Source organism: Pseudophryne corroboree, chromosome 8, assembly GCF_028390025.1.
Source record: "Pseudophryne corroboree isolate aPseCor3 chromosome 8, aPseCor3.hap2, whole genome shotgun sequence".
NCBI classification, from domain to species: domain Eukaryota; kingdom Metazoa; phylum Chordata; class Amphibia; order Anura; family Myobatrachidae; genus Pseudophryne; species Pseudophryne corroboree.
The window spans coordinates 452,912,884-452,923,988 of NC_086451.1; the positions used below are offsets into that span (position 1 = coordinate 452,912,884).

The window sequence follows — 11,105 nt, forward strand, 5'->3', positions numbered from 1 at the left end:
CGGTTTCCCGATAAATGATCTAATTTGCGATAACTTAGGGGCTAAATCAGACCACAGCGGGGGATCAGGTCTGAACTGCGCATGCGCCGCAGTGCGCATGTGCATGCCAGAGATACGATCCGCATCTCAGCCCAGCGAACGTCTCTGTCTGATTGACAGACAGAGGCGTTCACTGGGCGGGAGGGGGCGGGCCGGAAGCGTTCGGCTGTCATTTTGGAGGGACAGTCTGGGCAATGCAGGCGTGCCCGGATCCTTGCGCGGGGCAGGCCGCGGCGGCTGCCTGACGTCACACGCAGCCGCTGCTACCCGTGATGTGGCAAAAAGTCGCCTACCAGCACAACACTGCTGCGCAGGTAGGGACTTACTCGCCAGGTGCGCTAGCATCGCCGCCACGCGATGCTATCGCACCTGTGCGGAGGTGGGAGGGCCAGACATGCGGGGCGGACTAGCCCTGTGCTGGGCGTCCCCTCACATGTCGGGGTGGCTGATCGTAGCGGTTACGATCAGGTCTGAATTAGGCCCTTAGTATCCAATTAGCTGCGAGAAGATATCGGTGATAAGTCTCTATAGGATTTATCACAGATTTCTCTTCACCATCTCTGAGCAGGGGATACCTAGTGCAAAATCCCTGTTTTAAGGTAAAAATATGGGGATTTGGTTCAGAACCCCTGGGACACCCCTCTGAATGACTAATTAGGCACTTAGATGTTTTTAATTATTTTTAATTAGCCAATAATTACATGTTGTTTTTTTTTGGGGGGGGGGGTCAAAAAATGTGAAGTGTTGGAAATTGGGGTACAGTGTATGGCGCAGGTATATTGGGGGGCCTTATGAGTGGGACAAGTGTTTTTAGACTTGCAGGTGGGAGTATAATCAGTCTGTTTCCAATTTTTTTTAACAGTCCCTAAAATGTCCCAAATTCATACTTCTACCCATTTTTATGTAACCCAAATTTAATGAGAGCACTTATTTTGCGGAAAAAAATTTGCTTTCTATAATTTCATCACATTTAAAAAAAAAATGCATATAACAGCCATTTGACCTAATGTAATTACATATGGCCACTAATAGACTTCTATAATGTTTTCCTATATTAGTTTGGCTTTTTGGGGGGGTACAGGCAGATTTCCTCATTTTCTCCTATACTAACCTCAGCTTTTGCCGGCTAGAATTATCGAGCGAATCCCGTTATCACCATTTTGGAATGGTATAGGTGCAAAAAAATGGGAAGACGCAGCCTGCGATAAGCTGAGTTTGTGGGAGATAGGTGCGATAACTTACCCACGACCGTAGATCTCGTCATCGCGGCTAAGTGGATGTCCCCCTTTGTTTTATTTGTAATTATGTATACATATTTATTGAGTAGGATAACTTATGGGGCAGTCTCTGCATGTCCTATCTGTTTCTACGCTTCAAGATAGCATATGTATGTTACAGTAAAGTGATAATATTTAGTAATTACTGGTAACTTTCAGACTGACAGTACTAAACCAAGCATCCAGGTGCTGCCCCCAACAAGTGGTGCCCCTAGGCATGTGCCTAATAGGACATTCACCACTGGCTGCAGTCTGCGGCGTGCTGCATTTGCCAAGTACATGAGACACGTGTTCCTACTCCACTGGGCAATTGTGTAACTCCTGCCACCCCTCCCCTCGTCACAAACTGTGCCGCCAATCCCCCCATTCTTTGCCACATAAGTCCGCCCCCCCCCCCCATCACTCTCTTCTTGTCACATCAACCTTTTCCTCCATTGATACTGTACATGTACACCTCCCCCATGATGTGGTCCATAGATGGATGGATTAATATTGTAGATTTGGCTATAGAACCTAATTCAGACCTGATCGCTAGCAGGCGATTTTTGCAGCCCTGCGATCAGATAGTCACCGCCTACCGGGGGAGTGTATTTTCGCTGTGCAAGTGTGCGATCACATGTGTAGCAGAGCTGTACAAACAGATCTTGTGCAGTCTCTGCGCAGCCCAGGACTTACTCAGCCGCTGCGATCACTTCAGCCTGTCCGGGGCAGGAATTGACGTCAGACACCCGCCCTGCAAACGCTTGGACACGCCTGCGTTTTTCCAACCCCTCCCTGAAAACGGTCAGTTGCCACCCACAAATGCCCTCCTCCTATCAATCTCCTTGCGAATGCCCGTGCGAATGGATTCTTCGCCCAAACCCATGACAGAGCAATTAACCATTTTGTACTTGTGCGACACGCCTGCGCATTGCGGTGCATACGCAGTTCTGACCTGATCGCAGCGGTGCAAAAACGCTAGCGAGCGATCAGGTCTGAATTAGGCCCAGAATATCTCCTCATGTGCAGCCTGACAAAAGTAACACTAATAATAATTAGACAGGCCACACATTCAGGCACTGAAAGGGCAGTCAGGTACAGGGGGTCATTCCGACCCGTTCGCACGCAGCTGTTCTTCGCAGCGGTGCGAACGGGTCTGGAATGCACATGCGCGGTGTGCGCATTGCGCATGAGCGGCGTGGGCAACGACGCTGACAGAAAAAAACGGTCGCAGCGTTGACCGCAAGAAGATGGACAGCAAGAGGGCGTTCCGGGGCGTCAACTTACCATTTGCTGCTATTTTCGGGGAGTGGTAAGTAAAACGCAGACGTGTCCAGGTGAACGGAGGGCGGAGGTGTGACGTCAAAGCCGGCCCCATCATCGCTGGATCCGTCAGACAGGGTAAGTATGTCCAGGGCTGATCTTGTTTTGAGTGAAACTGTTTTAGCATAGCAGGGCTGCACAAGCGTTTGCAGCCCTGCTATGCTAAAATACACTCCTCCATAGGCGGAGATTAGTTGATCGCACCAGCAGCAAAAAGTTGCTTGGTGCGATCAACTCGGAATGACCCCCCATAGTTCTGCTGTCAGATTCTGTGATTCTATGTAAGCGTTACACTTTTTAATGAAATCTTTTTCTCTTTGCAGTCTCCAGGCCCCTCTGTCTACCCCATGGCGGTCACTCCCGTGGGCTCTGCCACCTGGCGAGATGCTTCTTATAAGACTGTGCGTTTGGCACACAATCTCAGGTTATCCCCCATATCGGCTCTTACCCTCACTGCAACCGGCCCAGCGGGGGTGAGGACACAAGATGAGAACCCCCAAATGAAGAGTGTTCAAAAACAGCAGGCAACACCTCCTCCATATAACCGAGACCTAATTATCAACACTTGCAACGATTATGCCCGCGGATACATGAGGGAAATGCGCAGCTCAATGTACACGCTGAGACAGGCCTTGCTGGAGATAAATCGACATATCCTCAGATTGCAGAAAGACAGGGATGTATTGGAGCAATCTCTTGCCAACACCAGAAGAGACATACTGTTAAATAATGACACCGTCCAATTACGTACTTCAAGACCTGTTAGTGAGAGGGTGAGAGACAGCATTTGATTATTTATTGAATGTCATTTGCAAGTAAACGATGCGATAAAGCAGAAAAATTAGAACATATAATACTTTTTTAGGTTCTTTTCAGTAGGGTAATTTCAGTATGAGTGCACTGATCTCGTGGGAGGCAGTCACATGTCCGTTCATGTTATCGTGTTAGTGAAGGAAGGCTGCCAAAAACAGGGACAGTGTCACAAGGTGATGGAGAGTAAACGAGCAGGAAGCAATATACTGAGTTATACAGTGGGAGGAGCAGAGTCTCCAGCAGCACAGAGTATTTCAGGCATAGTTACCTACTTTTTTTGCATGCCACTTAGTGGGGTGAGGTTATGCGGTCATGTCATTAGGCATGACGTGATTTGAATCATATAGCCCGCCCCCCCACAACGGCGCAGCGATTCCGCCAATTATCTCCCCATCCTGCCTGCTTCACTAGGAAGTGGGCAGGATGCGGGCGAGCCACCTACTCTTCCAGAGCTGCTGGGGACTACTCAAAAATTGTGAGTCTTCCAGAAGGGTAGGCAAGTATGATATCAGAAAATGAGTGATGTGTCAGTGAGGACAGGGCTGCATGTGACAGGGGAAGTGACATGATGTGTGGAGGGGAATGGAGGCAGCAGTAAGCCACAGACTGAGAGTTATATAGTGGGAGGAGCAGGGTCCCCAGCAGCACAGAGTATATCAAGAGATGAGTGATGTGTCAGTGAGGACAGGGCTGCATGTGACAGGGGCAGTGACATGATGTGAGGAGTAGACTGAGAGTTATATAGGGGGAGGAGCAGGGTCCCCAGCAGCACAGAGTATATCAGGAGATGAGTGATGTGTCAGTGAGGACAGGGCTGCATGTGACAGGGGAAGTGACATGATGTGTGGAGGGGAATGGAGGCAGCAGTAAGCCACAGACTGAGAGTTATATAGTGGGAGGAGCAGGGTCCCCAGCAGCACAGAGTATATCAGGAGATGAGTGATGTGTCAGTGAGGACAGGGCTGCATGTGACAGCGGCAGTGACATGATGTGAGGAGAGGAATTTAGGCAGCAGGGAGCCACAGACTGAGAGTTATATAGTGGGAGGAGCAGGGTCCCCAGCAGCACAGAGTATATCAGGAGATGAGTGATGTGTCAGTGAGGACAGGGCTGCATGTGACAGGGGCAGGGACATGATGTGAGGAATGGAGGCAGCAGTAAGCCACAGACTGAGAGTTATATAGTGGGAGGAGCAGGGTCTCCAGCAGCACAGAGTATATCAGGAGATGAGTGATGTGTCAGTGAGGACAGGGCTGCATGTGACAGGGGCAGGGACATGATGTGAGGAATGGAGGCAGCAGTAAGCCACAGACTGAGAGTTATATAGTGGGAGGAGCAGGGTCTCCAGCAGCACAGAGTATTTCAGGAGATGAGTGATAAGTCAGTGAGGACAGGGCTGCATGTGACAGGGGCAGTGACATGATGTGAGGAGCTGAATGGAGGCAGCAGGAAGCCACAGACTGATCGTTATATAGTGGGAGGAGCAGGGTCCCCAGCAGCACAGAGTATTGAGGCTCCAATCAAAGTGATGGGAGTACATTGCTGTTTTCCCAAGTCTTAATGGACAAACATTTGTGATAAAAAAATTTGCTCATAAATTAAAGACCGTGGTATAGAAAAAGAGAACATGTCAAAGAATACAGTGTAATACGACTAAAAGACATAGTCCTATTTCTAGGCTTATAACATTCTCTTACTTTGTTCCTAGCACCCGGATAGAGTTGATGTTCTCCTACAAGATGAGAAGAAAAGCCTCATGGACATAAAGAGACAATCTGAGCGGCGGCTGCAGGAGATATCTAGGCAGCTACAAGTCAGTATACAGTATATACTGTCAGCATACATCTCTCATATGCGTAACGTAGCTTGTGTTGTGTGCCGACCACTCCAGGGCGGCAGCTCCAGTGGCTTCTGGTGCTCATGGACCATGTCTTGCTTTTCACTCTCTGCCTGCACTGCTGCACCATACTTGCTGGGCTGCCATCAGAAATTGTGGGGCCCTGGACTGACAAAAAAGACAGCCCCCCCCCCCCCCTCCAAAAAAAATAAAAGCTTCTGCCGCACTGCTCCACCCCTATGTGCTGTCATACATTGTGGCGTTACATAGAGGTGGAGTGTTGCGTACCTACGGGAACGGTTCACAGAGAGCTGATGAACAGGGAAGGCTTAGATGTCCTCCCTGCGCATCAACCTGCTGTTGATTCACAGACCGGTGCAGCTCTACAGGTATTGGCGGTAGGAGCCAGGAGTGGGCCCCCTTCTCTGTAAGGGCCTGGGACATCAGCCCCCCCCTGATAGCCACCCTGCATACTTGCACTACTGTATAGCCTCTTGCAGTCTCTGGCCCTTTCCTACAGTCTTTTGTGGTCCTGCAGGAACTCCATTCCCACCGCCACAAGCTCTCAGGGTTTTGCAAAGAAAAGGGACTAGTTTTAGACTTTATCGGTGAGGACGGACGACCCAATCATCTAGAACGGGACACAACTGGGAGCAGCAAACCTCTCAGTCCAGAAAATGCAGGTACCCAGAACCTCAAAGACAGGGAACGGGCAAGGGGAAGATGTATGAAACACTGGAGAGAGATAAAGTGAAGATTAAGTACCAACCCATCAGCTCCTGTCATTTTTAAAACACAGATGGAATCATGTCAGTTAAGAGCTGATTGGTTGGTACTTTAGCTCGCCATTTAATCTCTCTCCAAGCTTTGATCATCTTTTCCTTGTTTTTTGATGTCTTCAAATAATACTGTTTCTCTTTATTGTTCCTCAAGACTGTCGGTCAGCCATCGCTAGCGCTCGTGCAACGTGTGCGAAGCTCAGATATGCGCAGCCTTGTAACGGGCAGAAGCTAACAGATCGCCAAGAACTAAAGGAAAATGTGACAAATGGGCTTCGCAAGAAAGCCGAGGAGAGCGGCCGCATCCGGGTAACACAATACGTACTAGAATAAAATATGACTTCTATGTTTCCTGTGAGAGTAGAGATTTGTTTAACAGACCATGGGAGCCTATTTATCAAGACTGCTGCATCAAGCTCCGGTAAGCTGGTAGATGGCGCTAACCGCTTTGCACTTACGACCTCCCTGGCAGCCTCCATATACAGATGCTGACATTATTACAACATGGTGCTGCAAATGTGTGACCTCATGGATGAGCATATGCAGTGTCAGAATGATGCAGCAATGAGACATTAGAATTAATGGTGGTCATTCCGAGTTGATCGCAGCCAGCAACTAGTCCACGCCTATGGGGGAGTGTATCTTAGCTTAGCAGGGCTGCGATCGCTTGTGCAGCCCTGCTAAGCTAAAAAAAATTCAAGCAGAACAAGACCAGCCCTGGACATTCTTACGCTGTGCAACGATCTCTGCGATGCTGGGGCCGGCTTTGACGTCAGACATCCGCCCTCCGTTCTCCTGGACACGCCTGCGTTTTCTTCACCACTCCCCGAAAACGTCAGGCAGTGGTCCGGTGACGCCCAGGAACGCCTTCTTTCTATCAATCTTCTTGCGGTCGTCTCTGCGACCGCTTTCTTCATTCTCAGCAACTTAACCCGGCGACCCCTGTCGCCGGGCAACGACGCGTGTGCGCTGTGCGGCCACCGCGCATGCGCATTCCGGACCCGTTCGCACCGCAGCGACAAACCGCTGCGTGCGAACGGGTCGGTACGACCCCCAATGTGTCTCCCATCATATTTATTGATAAATAGGCCTCCATGTGTTTTATGGTTAAACAATAAAAGCAAAAAATCAGAGTTATTTAATGAAATCAATCTCCCTAAATATAATGTTTGGCGCTTGGTGTAAGTTACATTACACTGATAACAGAGTTTTGTCAAAAGATTATTGTGCAAAAATTAGTAATAGTTATATTGATGTGATGTGATTTTTAGCAATTGTATCCTCTCCTGTATTTATGTCCTGCCACCACTAGGGGAGCTACCATACAGGAAGTCAGGGGGTATGGCCAATATCAGACTCCCAGCATGGTCTGTTATTAGTAGTATGTAATGATGCTGCCACAATGCAGGGCCTGATTCAAAGATGGAGTCGATTTTGCATTGGTTCAGCCTGCGACTGCGATCGTGTATGCAGTAAAAAGGGCTCCGGTATCTTCTTTCTAGTGCCCATGCTGCACAACCATCGGTTTACTCAGAAGGTTAATCTGCGTCAGATGGCTGCGTCTTTGTATACAAGCGCCATAGATGCAGATTATGGGTGTCTCTATATAACTCCCGGTGGCTGCGACATTAGCCTATTTATACACAGCTGCTGCGTACAAATCTGCAGCTGCAACCGCATGTATATACATCTCTGAATCGGGCCCCCAGTCTGTGAGTTTTCTCTCATATAGACAGGTATTCATCACCTCCTCTCTGCTACATATATATATATATATATATATATATATATATATATACAAACAGATATACAACCACAGCACTCGCCACCCCAGAAGCGGGGTACATGACTGCACTTACCACTCATAGGGTGGGGTGCATGTAGCCCATGACCACATACTTAAATACATAAATACAAACAGAAAATTCAGCACTCACCATAACAAGCTCACTTATCCTCAACACATCAATAAATAAATGATGGGGGTTTAGTTAGTATATATAATAATACAAGTCAACCGCGTTGCCCAAAATCGAGCAAAAACAATTTATTCTGTGTCGTACAATGCTTTCATGTAAAGTTTTTGAAATGTAACTGTATCCCGAAAGTTTACTGTCTCATTGAATCATTTTTTAGGATCGTACCTTTTTCTGTATTTTAGGAGGATGTGACACTGGCTATGGGATGGGTGCGGAACTCCATTCAAAGAGAGCAGAGAATTCGCAATGAGATAGAAACCAGTTATCAGCTGCAGCTGGTGAGTATGAGTAATACATAGAAGTGTCACTGTTATATTATTTATTAGAAGAAAATGCCATCACTTTATACGAGTTCCGCACTGTTTGCACCAGCGCTGCCAAAATGATTTATGGCATGAGGTAGGTACATACAAGTTCCCATCGGTTAGATCTGAAGTGCCAGGAAGTTCTCCTGCAAGCTGGGTGCCACAGAAAAGACTTCAGAGCTGATTTATCAATGGGAGAAGATCCCTAAATCCTGAAAAAACTGGTGGATTTCAGGCTTATCCCAATATTTTATTCATAGTAGCCCTTAGTGACCATCGCTGGGTAACCCCACCGATATTTAAAGCTTGGCTTCCCAAATCACAATGCATAAAATCATCCATCCCCAACAACCTGTAAAAGCGCCATCTTGTGGTGGCAAAATACATTGCAACAGTTACAGAACAGCAACAATAGTTTACTTTTTTCCTGGTCTTTAGAACTTTGTGGAACTTTGTTGATCATATCGACATCCCATCAATGTCGACATTCTGGTGTCGATGTTCTGAATGTCAGCATCTCTAACGTTGACATTTTGCACCACCCCTGTCCCACCAATCCCCAGTGCAAGAAGTGTGGGTTTGTCTGATAATCATGTCACTTATTATTATATTGCGGTTCACAGGGTCCGGTTTCCAACAAGGATCTCTGTACATGTGATCGTCTAGACCGTCCATTACTGAGAATCCTCCAGAGACATCCGGCAACGCAGGTCCCAGAGAGCGGACTCATCTTACAGGTACAGTCGATTGTTTCTCCCTGGCGAGACTACCTGCCAAAGGCTCCCACTGCCACCAATACTACCTACATAGTAACTCATAGTAACGCGAATGCTTGCAGTAGAACTAGACTACAAAATATATAACCGCACTGTACCGTGCATCTATTCCATACTTGCCCACTCTCCCGGAAAGGCCGGGAGGCACCCGAAATTGGGGTGGCACTCCCGGCCCCCCGGGGAAGGGGGCAAGTCTCCCGCATCCCGCTTGCCCCCCCCCCTGCCGCACCCCGCACTTCTCCTGCTGCACCCCACGCCCCTCACCACTTTCATCCTGTAAAATAGAAAAAAGGGGCGGGGCGATGACGCATTCCTGCTAATTCGCATCATCGTAGCCCCGCCCACACTCTCCAGTACCAATAATGTGGGCATTACAAAGCACGGGCGGGGCTACGATGATGCAAACACGTCACCACGCCCCCTCCTGTGTGACCTTGCTGCTCCCTCCTGGAGGGAGCAGCCACAAAGTAGGTAAGTATGATCTATTGGAAAAAGGGGGTAAGTATGATCTATTCCCATATACAGAACATACGTGAGACATGGCTGTCGATACTGGATTATGGGGGACATTTACTAAGTAGTGATAAGAGCGGAGAAGTGAGCCAGTGGAGTAGTTGCCCCATCAACCAATCAGCTGCTCTGTAGAATTTTATAGTATGCAAATTATAGATGTTACTTCAGTGCTGATTGGTTGTCATGGGCAACTTCTCCACTGGCTTACTACACCACTCTTATCGCTGCTTAGTAAATGTCCCCCTAAAATCAGTTCTGGAATCTGAGCCTCCACTGGCTGGGGGCTGTCATAATCATGTATTTCAAAGTGGGTCAGTGTATCATGGCCGGGTCAACCATTAGTTAACCTAGGCTCCTGCCAAGGGCCCAGTGGGCATTAAATGGCATGGATTGCCCTAACCGGTTTGGAAATGTAATGAGTACAAGTAAACAGTGGGACAACTATGCTGTAAATGCACCACAACACCCTCCCGAGATATGAGCGGTGACGTCAGTAATTTGGACACCATGATAAAGGTGCACTTATCAGAGAGCTGTCACATCTCCTCTAGTACCAGACATTGCTGAACGCTGCAGTCTTTTGTCACCATTCTTTCCCCAGGACTCGGCCTCCTTTCAGCGGTCTCTCAGTAAAGCTGCGGAAAGAGTTGGTGACCTGCATGACACACAGGCCAAACTACAGGACGACCAGCGGAACAAGCTCTGGGGAGAGCGCCTGGACCGAGCCGCTGTGAGACTGCGGGTGAGGAGTGCACGCTGCCGGAGCGAGAGACTGTGTCTCTGAGAGGAGAGAGAGATGGAGAAAGAGTCACCCATAAGCAGTGACAGCTGTGAATAAACACCTGTGACATGGGCCACATGTAATGAGCTGAAAAAAGTGGCCACTGGCACTGATGATTACAAATACAACTACAGTACAATGACCTGTCACCTACTGTACACCCACCGTCCTATAGATTGTAAGCTTCTGAGCCGGGCCCTCTTACCTATCTGTTTGAATAGAATACCCGATATTATCAGTTTGCTGGTGCTATATAAATAAATATTAACAATTACACGGAAGTGCCAAAAGTCATGGGATAGCAGCATGTAAAGGTAACGGTAGGTAGCGCCACCGTACTGAGGTGTCTTATTAATGGCCAGACCTGCATCAGTTGTAATCTGACATCTTGTGAGTCAGTCTGAACACCGGCTAGGATGCTCATGGCAAGGCAATGTGAATTAATAAGATTTTACTCACCGGTAAATCTATTTCTCGTAGTCCGTAGTGGATGCTGGGGACTCCGTAAGGACCATGGGGAATAGACGGCTCCGCAGGAGACTGGGCACACTAAAAGAAAGATTTGGTACTACCTGGTGTGCACTGGCTCCTCCCTCTATGCCCCTCCTCCAGACCTCAGTTAGGATACTGTGCCCGGAAGAGCTGACACAATAAGGAAGGATTTTGAATCCCGGGTAAGACTCATACCAGCCACACCAATCACA

General features: G+C 48.2%; 1 protein-coding gene across 1 annotated transcript in view; it reads left to right on the forward strand.

Moving 5' to 3' along the window:
• The window catches only part of TEKTL1 (tektin like 1), a 13,552-nt gene extending 2,875 nt beyond the window's left edge, over positions 1-10,677 (forward strand). Inside the window, exons 2-8 of the mRNA XM_063938295.1 lie at positions 2,942-3,391; positions 5,140-5,244; positions 5,807-5,951; positions 6,202-6,356; positions 8,209-8,304; positions 8,955-9,068; positions 10,222-10,677. Coding sequence (XP_063794365.1) covers positions 2,966-3,391; positions 5,140-5,244; positions 5,807-5,951; positions 6,202-6,356; positions 8,209-8,304; positions 8,955-9,068; positions 10,222-10,404 — 1,224 coding nt within the window. The 5' untranslated portion in view covers positions 2,942-2,965 and the 3' untranslated portion in view covers positions 10,405-10,677. The remainder of the gene's footprint in view (positions 1-2,941; positions 3,392-5,139; positions 5,245-5,806; positions 5,952-6,201; positions 6,357-8,208; positions 8,305-8,954; positions 9,069-10,221) is intronic.
• Positions 10,678-11,105: the final 428 nt, after the last annotated feature.